The sequence below is a fragment of the Lepidochelys kempii genome, chromosome 27 (genome assembly GCF_965140265.1).
Source record: "Lepidochelys kempii isolate rLepKem1 chromosome 27, rLepKem1.hap2, whole genome shotgun sequence".
Classification (NCBI taxonomy): Eukaryota; Metazoa; Chordata; order Testudines; family Cheloniidae; genus Lepidochelys; species Lepidochelys kempii.
The window spans coordinates 11,918,991-11,934,967 of NC_133282.1; the positions used below are offsets into that span (position 1 = coordinate 11,918,991).

Below are 15,977 nucleotides of genomic sequence, written 5' to 3' on the forward strand. Positions count from 1 at the left end.
TAAAAATGGGCTGGGGGTTATTCTAAGTTGGCAGCCGGGGAGCGGGGAGATGTTCAGCTATCACCAGTGGGGGTTCTAGCAGCTCCCCAAGGGCTGAGACACTTGAAGTGTAACAGAGCAGCCTTCCGGATACCTAGGGCCAGCTCCTCACCTCCAGTTATAATTGTTCCAGTGCAGCCCTTTCCACCCCTAGAGCCCACAGCACTTTACAACGGAGGACAGGATCGCTATTCCCCATTTCACAGCTGGGAAAACTGAGGCACAGCATGGGGAAGTGACTCAGCCAAGCTCACTGGGCAGCCAAGACAGGACGAGAACCCACCTCTCTGAGTCCCAGTCCAGAGCCCATAAAGCTGCCCCCAGCTCAGTAGCTGGGGGCAGGGATTTCTCTGGTGTGTGAGACGGTGCAGGGTCTGTGGCAAGAGGAATGGCCTGTATGGGGTCATTGCAAGCTGGCGTAGGCTAGAGCAGCCCGGAGGTGGCTCTGACTAAACCAGCCCCGAGGATCAGGGGAGCAGCTGTGGGGATCTGGGTGCTGGGGTTCCTTGGCTAAGCCCCCTCCGCCCCCCGGACCCCCTGCAGTACAGACTGGCCCGGGAGGCAGATTGCGCAGTCCCTGACTCTCCTTGGCTTCCTGCTCTGCATAAGCAATGCCCAGGGGATGGGGATGGGGATGGAGAGGGAGGGTGCGGAGCCTGCTGGAAGGTGCAGCTTGTACTGGGCCAGACAAGGACCCACGGCCTGAATCCGTCAAAGGATACGGACGGACGCCCAGGGAGCGGCACGCTGCGCAGTGACACGCCGGCTCCCTGGTGCCGTGGCTGCCTTTGCCGGCAGGGCGCGTGGCAAGGATGGTGTCAGGGGGCTGATCCCCCACCCCTGCCGTCCCTGTGCTGAGCAGTCAGGGTAACCCCCTGAGGCCTCTCCCCTGGGGCCCAGCTGGCTGTGCAGAATTGGCCATCCTGAGGCCACTGTCCCAGGTGCTGGGCTATTGGAGGGGGTCACTCAGCCAGGCTCTAGGGGAGGTGGCCCAGGCTCCGGGCGCTGCAGCCCTCCCATGGCTGGGATTTGGGAAAGCTCACTGAGCCACTGCCCGGTCTCTTCCACCCAAGGATGGAGAGTTCATGCCCCTGACCATGTGCTCCCCTGCATGGCAGACGCCAGCTCTCCGGCTGCAGGAGTCAGGGAGCTGCGCCGTGTGTCTTGTAAATATTTACTGTGGCTGGCTAGGTGAGCACGCCAGCTCTGTTCCCGTGTCAATGGCGCCCCCGTGGCTGGTTGGGTCAATACCCAGGGCAGATCCCCAGTGAATTTCCCCAGGGCTTTCCCAAGTGGCAGTGTGGTCCAATGGCTAGGGCAGTGACCTGGGTTCTAGTCTCACCTCTGCCACTCATTGAGCGTGTGGCCTTGAGCAAGTCCCTTATTCCGTGACTCAGTTTCCCTGCCTGAGCTTGTGCCTGTCTCATCTATTTCAGCTGGAAACTGTTTGGGGGCAGGGACTGTCTCTTGCTAGGTGTTTGAATAGCAGGAAGCACTACTGAGCCCAGAGGCTGCTCGCTCTGTCTATGATCTCCACCCCGGACCCTTTCTTCCACATTGATGACATGGCTCCAAGCATATCCCCCAGAATCAATGGCGTTATCCTGACACCTCCCCCCCAAGCAAGACAATGGTTTTATCCCCATTGTACAGATGGGAACCTGAGGCAAAGAGAGCCTGAGGCCCAGATTCTCAAAGGTGTCTAGGCACCTAACTCCCATGGGCGTTCAGCACCTAAATCCCTTTGAGGATCCGGGTCTAAGTGACTTGCTCAAGGTCACCCAGGGAGTCAGCGGCAAAGCAGGAAGTTGAAGCCAGTGTCATAACTGTTTGCCTTATGTAAGCCGTTTTGGAGCGTTTGCCTTTTATGTTCCTGTCCTCCTTTCTCCTCCGCCGCTGAGTCACTACGTCCGCACCGCTGCTTATTTATAGCCGCTCCCGCCTCCCCCCTCCCCTCCACTGGCATTGTCCCCCAAACAGCCTTGTGTGGAGCGAGCCGTGACCTGTGTAGATCGGGGTGGGGACAAACGACCGAGCCACGTGGTGCTCGGCATTCATCTCCATCCGTGTCACCTGCACTCTGCCCACCGGTGCAGCCCGGTCTGGGGTACGGCACAGGGGTGTCCGTACAGCCACGAGGCGGGGTGATCGCAGCGTGTTTAGACATACCCGGCTGCCCCTGCCGTCCTAGCCTAACGCTGCAATTCCCAAGCAGCTGCAAACAGCTCCCCTTCCCCCAAATCTTTCCCTTTGACCCTGAAATGTCGAATCCGCCCAGCAATGGGCAGTCTTGGATCATGGACAAGATCGAGGGGCCATATCTCATGAGGCATCAGGGCTAGAAATTAATGCCCCATCCTGGTGGGGAGGGGGAATTTCCCCTTTGGAACAGCACTCAGCAGGCCAGGAGAAATGAGATTTTCCAGTCATGAAAGGGTTTGATGTAGAAAAGGGGAATTAGGGTTTTTTTTCCCCCTCCCTCCAGGCCAGGCCGGTTGGATTCAGGTTATTGCGGCAATCTTGGCTTGCCAGGGTTTGGAAAGTGGCACCGGTCACATGCTTTGAAGACGGGTCCAGAATACGTGGCACATACAGAATACGCGCTGGGCTGGTACAGGGCCAAGGGGCTAGCGGTGTTCGGCTGGGACCCCTGGCATAGCTCCCCCGCGGCATCACGGCAGGAGAATAAAGTGCCCACCGGGTATTATTATATATTATTCTAGCAGCGAGAGATCCCCAAATAGGGATCGGGCCCCCATTGGCTGGGTCTAGCACAGACCCACAACGAAAAGGCCCTGCCCCAAAGAGTCGAAATACCCAGCAACAAAACCTTTGTCCTACCCCACTCCATGTTCTGTAGCTCTGCGGACACTCCTAAGCTTGTAAGGTCACACGGAAACACCCTCCAGTCCTGGCATTCTGGGAACACAGGGGTTGAGTTTCTGGCTGGTCCTGGCGAAGAGAGGTGAGAATGAGCATTGGAGGAGCTGGTCGTGCAGCTGTCTGTCTGTCTGTCTACGGCAGAAAGAAGAAGAAAGATTGAGATGGACCGCGAGGCAAATTGGAGTTGAAATAGATTATTGAAAAGAAAGAAAGAAAGGATTGAGATGAACAAAGACACAGAATTTGAATAGCTCACCAGCTATATCAGGGGTGGGCAGACTACGGCCCGGGGGGCACATCCGGCCCTCCAGACGTTTTAATTTGGCCCTCAAGGGCGGCCGGAGGGGGGACATGCCGCTGCTTCTGGGAGCTGCTTGAGGTAAGCGCCACCCGGAGCCTGCACCCCTGACGCCCTCCCCCATGCCCCAACTCCCTGCCCCAGCCCTGATCCCCCTCCTGCCCTCCGAACCCCTTGCCAGCCAGATCCCTCACCTCCTCCCGCACCCCAACCCCCAATTTTGTGAGCATTCATGGCCTGCCATACAATTTCCATACCCAGATGTGGCCCTCAGGCCAAAAAGTTTGCCTACCCCTGAGCTATATATTGGTCAACAGAGAATCTCCTTTGACTGCTGTCTGTCTCTGTTCATTTATCTTTCTGTCCATCTATCATTCCAACTCCTTCCTTCCATCATCTCCTATCTATCTGTACTGATGTTATTGCGTGATTGTACTGAGTGACCCCCTTACAGATCGGGCCAGTCACTCTGCCCACCCCACCGCCCAACCAGAATCACTTCACCCACCACTGAAGTGCAGCCACCTCTAGGCTGGAACACGGCGGCTGTTGATCAGCGCTACATAACAGTTTGGGACAGGGCGTGAGGGTCCAGTTGGGATGACGGTGGGAATCTGATGCAGAGAAGATGTGGGGGTTTGGCCAGGACACCGGGGCTAGCCCCCCCAACTCTGCCAGGGGACCCCGAATGAATCTCGCTGCTACATCCCCCTGGACTCCGGAGTCCAAACACTGTTGCACCGCTACCCCCACCCTCTCCTGTTCTGATCCGTGCCCGCCCGCAGCACCCAGCCATCGTGGAGACAGTCCCACAGCAGGCTCCAACCGTCTCTCTCCCCCGACCCCCGTGTCCTTTACAAAGGGAAGCTTCTCAGCCAGCCTCCCTAGGACTCATCCCAGTGCCCCCCTCCCTTGGCATGGACCCTGCTCTCCTTGGGGAGGCTCAAGGATGGCTGATGGCAGTACATTGATCAGTGACTGCTAAGGGGAGGGAGAGAGGATGAGGGAGGAGCCTTCCTCCTTCCTTACTTCCCCGAGCCAGCAGGGCTATAAAGCCCCTGGGTGGTGAGCAGCCAGAGCAGCCAGAGCGGTGAGAGCAGCAAGAGGGACTGGAAGCTCCAGGTTCTCCCATCCTGACACCCGCACCTCTCTGTACCTCCTGCGCCCCGACGCCTGCCCGCGGTGAGTAGCTCGGCCAGGGGCTTAGCTTGGGGCCAGGCGCTTCCCTTGGGGGTGGGGAGCTGGGGTGGGGTCAGTTTGCCCCCAGTCAGGGATAAGCTGAGCAAAGAGGGAGGTTGTGGGTGGCGGCATGACCTCCCCAAGGGAAGCGGAGAGACCCCCATTGTTTGGGGCCATCCCAGTTCGACTGGGTGAGGAGGGGGGTCGGCCCCGAGTCTCTCACTCCCATCAGCTTCCGGGGCAGGGGTGGCCCTGGGAGTTACTGGCCAAGCACAGTGGGAACGTGCAGCGCCTGGCGCTCTGGGGTCCTGGGCCTTCTAGGTGCTACCGTAATACACCTAATAATGTGCAGCACCTGGCACTCTGGGGTCCTGGGCCTCCTAGGTGCTACCGTAATACACCTAATAACGTGCAGCACCTGGCACTCTGGGGTCCTGGGCCTCCTAGGTGCTACCGTAATACACCTAATAATGTGCAGCACCTGGCACTCTGGGGTCCTGGGCCTCCTAGGTGCTACCATAATACACCTAATAACGTGCAGCACCTGGCACTCTGGGGTCCTGGGCCTCCTAGGTGCTACCGTAATACACCTAATAATGTGCAGTGCCTGGCACTCTGGGGTCCTGGGCCTCCTAGGTGCTACCGTAATACACCTAATAACGTGCAGCACCTGGCACTCTGGGGTCCTGGGCCTCCTAGGTGCTACCATAATTAACATCATAATGCGCAGCACTTGGCACTCTGGGTCCTGGGCCATGCCTAGGGCTCTTAGGTGCTACCGTAATACACCTAATAACCCGGGGTTCTCAAACTTTTGTACTGGTGACCCCTTTCAACTAGCAAGCCTCTGAGTGCGACCCCCCGCCTTATAAATTAAAAACACTTTTTAATATATTTAACACCATTATAAATGCTGGATGTAAAGCAGGGTTTGGGGTGGAGGCTGACAGCTCGTGACCCCCTACGTAATAACCTCACGACTCCCCTGAGGGGTCCCGACCCCCAGGTTGAGAACCCCTGATGAACACCATTTGGCACAACGGGGGTGTTGGGCTGTGCTCAGGGCCAGCAAAATATCAATCATAATAATAAGGAAAGCCTGGGGAGGAGGGAATGGGGGGCATAAAGAGGAGGGTTTGAGGGGCATCTTGCTTTCCCTCCCCCTCCCCGCCCCCAAATCTCTCCTGCTTTGGGTCTCAGTTCATTATTCCCCAGGGAGCGGTGTCTGATGAGCGAGGGGGGCTGTCAGCGGAGGGCGATACAGGGTCTCAGTTAGGGGGCTGAGTAGCCATCTCTTCACATTTCCAGGAAGGTGGGTCGGGGAACACGTAGATGGGTCTCATGCTTACTAAAGGGAAGCCAGTGTGGCAGGGCCGACCTCAGCCCTGGCATGATGCCCTTAGAATCAGTGGGGGGAAGCCTGCCTCTGTCGAGTTGCTTTTAGACACTTGATTTCAGGGGCATCGTCTAGAAACCGCCCCCCCTCCCCCGCCCCGGTCTTTACAGTATGTATGCAGCAGGGAAACACAACGGAAAGACTCTCTCCTCCCGTCCATCGCACACACACCCAATGGCAATGCAGATCTAGAGACGGGCCTGCACATGCAGACATAGACACAAAAGGGCCCCATCTCTTTCATCTGTACAGCGGCAGGCGTGCAAAGAGGGTGGTAGAAATAACACTGCGACTCTATGGACGCACACAGACTAGTAGGGACTTGGGTGCATTTGGACCAGTGTAACTCATTATCTTCTGTGGCTGATTTGCAGGGGCGTAACTGAGCTCAGAGTCTGGTCCTGAATGCGGCGTTCGTCTCGTTAAGCCTGGGTGCATAAATGAATGAATATGGATGGTGGTCTGGAGTCTTAGCTTTACCGCTTCGAAGCACTATGCCAAATATCAGTGTATCTACCCCCCTGTAATACAGACGGGAAATGGAAATGTAGGGCCAGAGTCTGAGCTTCGCTGCCCTGGTGTAAATCAGGAGTAATGCCACGGAAGTTAATGCTGTTACAATGGCATAGGTGACAGCAGAATCAGGCTTTTCGTGTTGAACAGCTGCTGTGTTCCACCCCAGAGCTGGCTGCTTTGGGGAGGTGGAAGAGTGACTTGTTTATGGGATGCCAGAGGGAGCTGGGCACTTCATTCGGGCTCCTTTGAAAGTCCCAGCTTTCTGTGTGGTGACACAGCAGGCCAAATTTACCTCTTGGTTACAACCACGTAGCCCTGGGGGGGGGGGGGGGCCTGCCCAGCCTGAATGAGAGGAGACTTCCACCCAGGAGGTGCAAACCTGTAGGGATGAACGGCAGGTCCTGTGGGGGACCACAGGGAGCTGGAGGTCAGGAATCAGAAGGGGGACCAGAATCTGGGATCAGGATGCTCAGCAGCTCAGCTGCCCTGTGCGTTTGCAGGAGAAGAACAGGGCCGATGGGTTGTCCCCCTCCTTGGTACATGGAAATGTCCCCTGGGCTGGATGTCTCAGCAAATGAGCACACAGTCCTCTAAGGAACTGGGAAGGATCAGTGTCCCATAGGGGATGGGACATGATTGCAGCTGGGCAGCCATTCCTATTTGTATAGCAACATCTAGCAGCCCCAGCCATGGACGGGCTCCTGAGAGGCAGGACTTCCAATCGAAATAGACACACAAAGCATGGGAGGGGAAAGAGGCACACAGAAGGGAAGTGACTTGCCCAAGGTAATCCAGCAGATCGGTGGCAGAGCCCAGCTCTCCTGATTCAAACAAGACAACAGGGTGTGTTGGCCTTAGGGTGAGGGGCGGGCAGGTGAACCTGTGCCCCCAGCCAGAACCTTGGAGATTCGTGAAGTTCAGGACCACTTTTATTTGGGTCCTTGGACTGGCAGCAACCCCTTCCCCATAGAAACGCAGCTGCCCAGCAGGGGTCAGTGGAGAGGGTGGCAGGGGCCATGTCTATATTCGCACGGCGTGTTCACCCCGTTTTTTGCCCTGCTCTCAGATGGTCGCCTCTGCGAAGCTCTGGCCCATGCTGGTTGCCGTGACCCTCTGCGTGCTGTTCTGCTTGGGGGCGCTGGTGGAGGCCTACCCCCCGAAACCAGAGAACCCCGGAGACGACGCCTCCCCGGAAGAAATGGCCAAATACTTCTCTGCCCTTCGGCATTACATCAACCTAGTGACGAGGCAGCGGTGCGTGTGGGCGGCTTGGGCTGGGCACGCGTTTGTGTTTGTCCACGCCCTGCGCGGGTGTGTCCGTGCGTCTGGCCACGGGTGTCCGGGTTTGGGCATGGGCCAGCGCGGGGGTCTGTAGGTGTGTGTGTGGTTTTGCCGTGCAGGAATCTCACGGGTTTTGTGCAGGAGAGTCTGTGTTTGTGCCCAGGGGTTGCCGGGTCGGGTGCCCGGTGGTGGGGGGCATGTTTGTGCACAAGCCCGGGGTGTCTCTGCACAAGTCTGCGCCCTGTGGGTGGTGATGCGTGTGTGTCTTTTTGAGCACGGACAGTTATGCACAAATGTGGGTCTTTGTGCATGACTTTGCCTGGGTTTTTTCCTTGTGTGGGTATGTGCCTGAATGGGGCAGGCGTTTATTCCCCTAGCCCCCATTTGCAGCCAGATCTGGGTCTGCGGCGTCATTCCCAGCTCCGTGTTCTCACTCCAGCGAGAATCGTGAGTTTTATTCTCTGTCTGCCCTGGATAATCTCCCAGTGTAGCCCGTGGAAGAGGCAGGCTGCTGGGTCCCCTGGCCCCTGGGGGGTCCTTTGAGGAGCACAGTGAAGACGGCAGCCATGAAACAGGACATTAAGCACCAGCTCCATCAACGCAGCTTGCCCCGCAGGAGCCCGTTAGCCAGGGGCTAATTGCAAACCAGAGGGGACTGCTTGCAACGCTCCTCTGCCAGGCCCCTAGCCCCTCACTTGCACATCCCCCCCACCCAGCCCTTTCCACACACTAAGACGCCCCCCCCCCAGCCCTCTCCATACACTCGCACTGCCCACGCACACTCAGACAACTCCCCATGCCTTGTGCCCCTCTTCCCCCGTGCCCTGGCACACTCCTCTCACTGATCCCATCTGCCCCCCATCCGTGCCCCTTCCCCCCTTTCTGAGTAGCCGGGAGGATGCTGGGCTCTGGGGCCTGCCCCGGCCAGGCGGCGTCCGTGAACCCAGTGCTCTGTTTAACCGCTCCCCAGGTATGGGAAGAGATCCAGCCCCGAGGCCTTGATGTCCGAGCTGCTCTTCGGGGACAGCAGTGACCACGCCGACAGATCGCGGTGAGCGCGCCCCTGGCCTCTGGGGTTCCCTTTGCTCCAAAGTCAGCAGTCCCCCCCCCCCGACCTCCAGGGTGGCAGGGGATGCACTGGGGCCCTGTCCATGCTGTGGTCTGAGCACCCCGCATTGTCCTACACCACCCCCTGGGAACTGGCTGCTCCTGGGACCTAAACCTGAGCAGACATCTGGAGCCGATGGCCCCTAGGGGCTGGATCAACCCCCGCCCCTTTCCCAGACTGGACCCCCTCAGTGAGGGGACTTGGAATCCGGATCCAAACTCCATGGCTCGGGTCTGACGTGAATGGTACAGGTTGAAGGGGGGGGGGCTACGCTGGGGTACAGGGAGGGGTGATCCCCATATGCCCCAACCCCTCCCCAACCCCTCTCCTGACCGCCAGGCTGGCCCTGCCCACCCTGTAGGTTGGGGGAAGGGAAAAGCGTGTCCCAGTGGCGGAATTGGGGGGGGGTTGCCTCCTCCCTGCTGGTGGGGGTCAGCGACTGGCTGCTCTGTGGGGAGGAGGGAGAGATGGGGATAAGGCTGAGGGGGCAGAGCTTGAGGAGGGGGCTGGTGGGGAGGGGGGGGCTCTGCCTGACCTTGCCCCAGTGTCTAACTCCCCACTCTCTCCGGCAGGTACGAGGACTCCTACCTATGGTGACGGGCTCCCTGCTCCCCCCCCCAGTCTCTTTTTAAATGTTCCGAATCTTTTGGTGTCATTTGCGTTTTTAATTGAACCCTGAGGAGCTGGAAATCTCTCTGCAAAGAGGGTCTTCCCTCCCCCCCCCACTCTTTCCTGGCCCCCTCCCCAGCCCCACCCCAGCCCCCTCCGAGGCACCGAGGCCTCCCTCCCGTACAGCACCTGGAGAGGCTGCATCGCCGTGCTCGGTGCTGTGGACCGCCCCCCAACCCCACGGCGGGGGTCACAGAGATGGATGTGGGCCCTGGGGGCGCGGGGCAGGGGGGGCCTCTCTGGGTTGTCGTTGTAATGATGTCTGTGTGCAGTGGCCAGTCTGAGCGGCTGGATCCCGACCCCTCGCTCTCCCCCCGAATCGGGTTGATTTTATTTTGTACATCATTTATATATATATATTTCCAGTGGAGCCTCTGGTCTCTGCCTCCATAATAAAGAGCAAGTTGATGGAAACAACCCACGTCTGGAGTGTTTCTGTCCCTCCCCAGCAAAGGCCGCAGGGCCGGGAACCCGGGGTTAAAAGAAAGGTCAGATGGGTGGAAGGGCTGGATGGAAGCTGTCAGGTCCCACAGCACCAACTTAATAACACAGAGAGAGAGATGGGTGTGTTTGGGAAGGGGGGGGTAGATAGACAGAGAGATTAGACAGGTGCGTCTGGAGATGGATGGATGGGGATAGACAGACAAATATGGGGATGGCTAGATAGATTAGATGGGTGTGTATGGGGATAGATGAATATGTGTAGAGAGATGGGAGTGTGGGGGGATCGATGGATATGGGGCTGGATAGAGAGATGGGAGTGTGGGGGGATAGAGGGATATGGGGCTGGATAGAGAGATGGGAATGTAGGGGGATAGAGGGATATGGGGCTGGATAGCGAGATGGGAGTGTAGGGGGATAGAGGGATATGGGGCTGGATAGAGAGATGGGAGTGTGAGGGGATAGAGGGATATGGGGCTGGATAGCGAGATGGGAATGTAGGGGGATAGAGGGATATGGGGCTGGATAGCGAGATGGGAGTGTAGGGGGATAGAGGGATATGGGGCTGGATAGAGAGATGGGAGTGTAGGGGGATTGATGGATATGGGGCTGGATAGAAAGATGGGAGTGTAGGGGGATAGAGGGATATGGGGCTGGATAGAGCGATGGAGTGTAGGGGGATCGAGGGATATGGGGCTGGGTAGAGAGATGGGAGTGTGGGGGACAGAGGGATATCGGGATGGATAGAGGGATATGGGACTGGATAGAGCGATGGGAGTGTAGGGGGATCAAGGGATATGGGGCTGGGTAGAGAGATGGGAGTGTAGGGGGATAGAGGGATATGGGGCTGGGTAGAGAGATGGGAGTGTAGGGGAATTGAGGGATATGGGGCTGGATAGAGGGATATGGGGCTGGACAGAGAGATGGGAGTGTAGGGGGATCGAGAGTTATGGGGCTGGGTAGAGAGATGGGAGTGTAGGGGGATCGAGGGATATGGGGCTGGATAGAGAGATGGGAGTGTAGGGGGATTGAGGGTTATGGGGCTGGGTAGAGAGATGGGAGTGTAGGGGGATCGAGGGATATGGGGCTTGGTAGAGAGATGGGAGTGTAGGGGGATCGAGGGATATGGGGCTGGATAGAGAGATGGGAGTGTAGGGGGATTAAGGGTTATGGGGCTGGGTAGAGAGATGGGAGTGTAGGGGGATCGAGGGATATGGGGCTGGATAGAGAACTGGGAGTGTAGGGGGATCGAGGGTTATGGGGCTGGGTAGAGAGATGGGAGTGTGGGGGGATCGAGGGTTATGGGGCTGGGTAGAGAGATGGGCGTGTGGGGGATCGAGGGATATGGGGCTGGACAGGAGGGTGGCTAGATAGTTACGATGGGCATGTCGGGAATGTGTGGCAGGGGGTGCGACTCCTTTAAGGGACAATTTGGCGCTAATGGCCAAAAGCAGCTGGGTGTGATCAGGGAGCACTTGCCCTGCCCGGGTGCCGGGGCTGGATAGGAACCGGGGCGGGCGGCTGAGGGAGAGACCCGGGGCTGGGAGGGGTTGGTTTTTGGACTGTACCTTCGGTTGCTCCGACTCCAGGCTCCGAGATCAGGGCCTTAGGAATGGGGCGAGGCTGCTCCTGTCCCGCCCTGCCCGGCTGGCGAAGGGGAAAGGACCCGGCCTGCCTCCTCCAGCAATGCATCAGCTAGGGCTGAGCTCTGATTTTGGGTGAGTGGAGGGGAGTTGGGGGGGGGGGTGTAGTTTGACTTTTCATCTCCTTCTCTTTGGACTGTGCGGAGGCAGGCCGGGGGATGGGCCAGCATCGGGCTCGGAGGCTAGGGTGGAGCTGGCCGCTCAGACAGGGGTGAGCATGGGGCTGGCTCGATCTGGAGTCTCGGCTCTGGGGGGGACGTCACTTGGCGAAGCCTCAAGTCCCTCGGTCGCGGGGAGCTGGCGGGGCCGTGGCTGGAGCTGACTAGTGATATTAGCAATGGCTGAGTCGTTGCCGCCCGAGTCTGTCTTTTGTCCCATTTATTCCAGCTGCCCTGGGCTCTGGTCCCACGTCCTCGGCCCCGTACCCTGAGCAGTACCAGGCTGCATGCTGCCCCCTGCCCTGGTGTCCCGGCAAAGGCCCAGCCCTGGCAGGAGAAGTGAACTCGTTTGGGGGTGAGAGTCGCTCTCTGTACTGAGCCCTCCCCGAGCCTCATCCCCCTGCCGTGCCAAGGGTGACGGGATGCTCGACCCCTGGGCCATATGGCTGCAGCCCCTGTTGTTCCAGCCTCTTAAACTGAGGTGCCCCCCCGCCCCTGAGCTCCATGTAGCTGCTGGGCAACAGAGGGTCCGCCCCAGGTGTCACAGGGACACGGCCTCTGTCCTGGAGAGGGGCTTGAACCGGGGCTGCTCCAGTTAGTCACTGGGCCAGTTCTCAGGTGGTGTATTCCGGGGAGCTGTGCTGACCTCCCAGTGCTGGGCACGTATTGGGCAGGATCTGGGCCCTTGATTGGCACTGGGACCCACCTCCTGGATGGCTGCAAAACAGCACGCTGGCAAGGCGGGCGGAGATGGGCCAAATGAACTCCGGCTGGGGCGGGAGGGGCTGCTTGCTGCCCTCCCACAGGGCCCAGCCGGCTTCTAACCAAGCAGAGGGATGAAACACTGGGTGGAAGGTGCACGGGCAGCCCAGAAGATGGGAGGTCCTCTAATTATCCCAGGGCAGCCTCCCCCTGCTGTGCCCTTCATGCTGTCCCCAGCTGGCAAGGAGAGTGGTCTGCGGGGCTTGCCACAAATGGGGGTGAGCACTGGGTAGCGAGAACCCACCAAACTTGCTTCACAGAGGGGCCACTGGGAGGGGTGCAGCGGGGTATCGTACCGGGCTGGGTTTGCAGCTGTGACCTGGGAGGGATGGGCTCTCTGTGCTTCTACTGACCCCTAGAGCCATCAGCACGAATTGCCTCCCCCCCCCCAAATCATGAATTAAAACAAACAAACCCCAAAGCCCCCTGTAAATGGTGTGTTCTCTGCATGTGCCCCTCTGATTTCTGAGCCCTCCGGGTGAGCCCGTGCCATGTGTTCATGTTTTTCTCTGCAACTGCAAGCGCTAGAAACATACTTAACATTAATAATAGCTGCGTTTCATCACATGACTCCAGCAGCTGGGGCTTTAAGAGAGGCGCCAGCCCTTGTGAGATTTGCAATGAAAGTGTGGGAGTTGGAGACACTGATCTGACCTCCTGCTCTCCAGGCCCCCAACTTTGCCATCGTAAGCTGCCAGCATCCCCAACTCCGAGCTTTCAAAAATCACCAGTCAGGCCCCCCGAAATCACAGGACCGTCTCGAAAAAGCATGAGACGTTTAACAAACGCTGAGCTGTGGGATCTGTTGATTTGCCTGCTGCTTGCTGAGCCTGTGGGTCGCACTCACGTCATGTTTTCGTGGCTTTCTCTTGGTCGTAAGGTCTAAAAACGGCCTTTTTTGTAATATGAAAGCAGAGATATTGTTCATCCCTGGACTCCAGCAGCTCAAGATTCGGCAGCGCCCTCCCACCCTGGGAGGTTGTGACGCCTGAGAGTGAAAGCTGGGCTATTTCTACTCTAGCAGCCCTCAGGTCAGGGCCCCATTGCTCTGGGTGTGCAACAAACCGGTCCTGCCCCCAAGCCCTTACAGTCTAACTAGCTAAGGCAAAGGGGAGACAGAGACCTGGACAGGGGAGGGCCGTCCTTAGGATTTATGGGGCTCTATGCAGTATTATTAAACTGGTGCCCCTATAGGGTGACCAGATGTCCCAATTTTATAGGAACAGACCTGATATTTGGGGCTTTTTCTTATATAGGCTCCTATTACCCCCCACCCCTGTCCTGATGTTTCACACTTGCTGTCTGGTCACCCTATGCCCGACGGCAGCCCGGGCTCGCGTGTGTATTTTAGATGCGGGTGGTTTTTTGAAGGATTTATTTAAAAAACGTTCTGTCTGAAGATCCAAGCCTTTAAGGCTAAAGATGGATCCTCAGCTTCTGCATCTAAAAATCTATGCAACGATTTGTTTTGTCATCTTCAGCCGCTCACTAATGACATATTTTTAAAGCAAATTTTAAAGTAAGGTCCTGTAGACTAACATGGGCGGAGTAAATATTACAGGAACGCACAACTGTTTTGCTCAGTACATTCAGAAACTGACAGCCTATACCTGGGGGTTGGCAAATGCCTGTTAAAGAGCCATTCAAGTGGTAATGAAGCCATTTCCCTGTTTCAGTGTTGAGCTATAGGTCTGGCAGGCTGGAGGCGTTTTCACTTTTAAGTAGGAGATCCCCTCCTGAAGAAGACTCGCCAGGCTGCAGCAGCCAGCTGTGGGGGGAGCCTGCGGGGAGGGTCAGAACCGGGATAGGAAAAGGTGGTGGGTGGGGGGGACACTAAGACACAGATTTTGGGAGACAGGCCGGCCCTCGCTTACAGACAGCCCCGCAACCTGAAGCAAATACTCACCAGCAACCACACACCACAAACACTAACCCAGGAACCTATCCTTGCAACAAAGCCTGTTGCCAACTCTGTCCACGTATTTATTCAGGGGACACCATCATAGGACCTAATCACATCAGCCACGCCATCAGGGGCTCGTTCACCTGCACATCTACCAATGTGATATATGCCATCATGTGCCAGCAATGCCCCTCTGCCATGTACATTGGCCAAACTGGACAGTCTCTACGCAAAAGAATAAATGGACACAAATCTGACCTCAGGAATCATAACATTCAAAAACCGGTAGAACACTTCAACCTCTCTGGCCACTCAGTAAAAGATTTAAGGGTGGCAATTTTGCAACAGAAAAGCTTCAAAAAGAGACTCCAAAGAGCTGAGATTGAATTAATATGCAAACTAGATACCATTAACTTGGGTTTGAAGAGAGACTGGGAGCGGCAGGATCATTACACAGATTCAATCTATTTCCTTAAATTAAGTATCCTCACACCTTCTTGTCAACTGTCTCAATGGGCCATCTGGATTATCACTACAAAAGTTTTTTCTCCTGCTGATAATAGCTCATCTTAACTAATTAGCCTCTCACAGTTTGTATGGTAACTTCCACCTTCTCTGTATATATATGTAAATATATGTATATGTTCCATTCTATGCATCCGATGCAGTGGGCTGTAGCCCACGAAAGCTTATGCTCTAATAAATTGGTTAGTCTCTAAGGTGCCACAAGTCCTCCTTTTCTTTTTGCGAATACAGACTAACACGGCTGCTACTCTGAAAACTAAGACCTAGAGGTGCCCAAAATTTTCAGGTGCCCTACACAGCCGCGGATGGCTAAGGACGGCCCTGCGTGACAGCGGTCTCCTGAGGCCAGTGCTCTGCCTGCTGGACCGCACTGCCTCGGGCTCACCTGCTGATCAGCTGCCCTCCCGGCTGATCTGGGGGGCTCCGGGCCCACCAAGGGGAGTGTAGCTTCCACCCGAACACCTGCCCCATGCGCTTACTCCTCGTGGTGCCGTGGCGTTTAGCTGCCCTCGGCAGAGCAGCACCCCACGGCAGGGTGTGTGTGTGTGGTGGGTGTATCTCCCCTTTCCGTTGGGGCTGGGTTTGGCCTCGCTGAGCGCCTGCCGTGTGGGCATGGAGAGGACAGGAAGAGGACAGAGCGGCAGCTACCGCCCATGGACCCCCATCACAGGGGGCGTAGTTGCAGCCCCTCCCTCCCCACAGATTTTGGGGGGGAGTCATGTCCCCTGATTTGGCTTTGTTCCACTTTGGGCACCAGCCCATCTTTCATAGATTGTGCTGGAGAGGGACCTCCTCCATAACACAGGCCCCAGAGCTGCCCTGCATTAATTCCCGGCTGGACCAGAGCAGATCTTCCAGAGCCACGTCCGCGTGGGATTTGTAAACTGCCAGTGACAGAGAATCCACCACAGCCCTGGGCAGGTTGTTCCAACGCTCAGTTACCTGCACGGGTAACAACTTGCACCTTATTTCCAGTCTGAATTTGGAAATCCAGTCCAGTTTCTAAATCCAGTTTCTCCTTCCAGCCTGTTAGACCTTTGCCTGCGAGACGGTAGAGCCCGTTGCCAACGCGTGGCTCCCGCTGGAGGGACGGATGGACTGGATAGTCACCCCTTCGCCTTCTCTTTGCTCAGCTAAAGAGAGAGACTCCAGGAGCTCAGCTGCTATAACCTCAGA

At 57.1% G+C, this 15,977-nt stretch overlaps 1 protein-coding gene across 4 annotated transcripts in view; it reads left to right on the plus strand.

Annotated features, from left to right (window-relative positions):
• Positions 1 to 9,779, plus strand: part of LOC140903856 (peptide YY-like) — a 34,365-nt gene extending 24,586 nt beyond the window's left edge. For 3 of the 4 annotated variants that reach the window (XM_073325762.1, XM_073325763.1, XM_073325761.1), the window contains exons 2-4: positions 7,378 to 7,565; positions 8,563 to 8,643; positions 9,273 to 9,779. In XM_073325762.1, the coding sequence (XP_073181863.1) occupies positions 7,378 to 7,565; positions 8,563 to 8,643; positions 9,273 to 9,297 (294 nt within the window). In that variant the 3' untranslated portion in view covers positions 9,298 to 9,779. Of the gene's footprint in view, positions 1 to 4,344; positions 4,403 to 7,377; positions 7,566 to 8,562; positions 8,644 to 9,272 lie in introns of those variants that run through there. The other variant, XM_073325764.1, reaches the window with a different exon arrangement.
• The last annotated feature ends 6,198 nt before the right edge of the window (positions 9,780 to 15,977 follow it).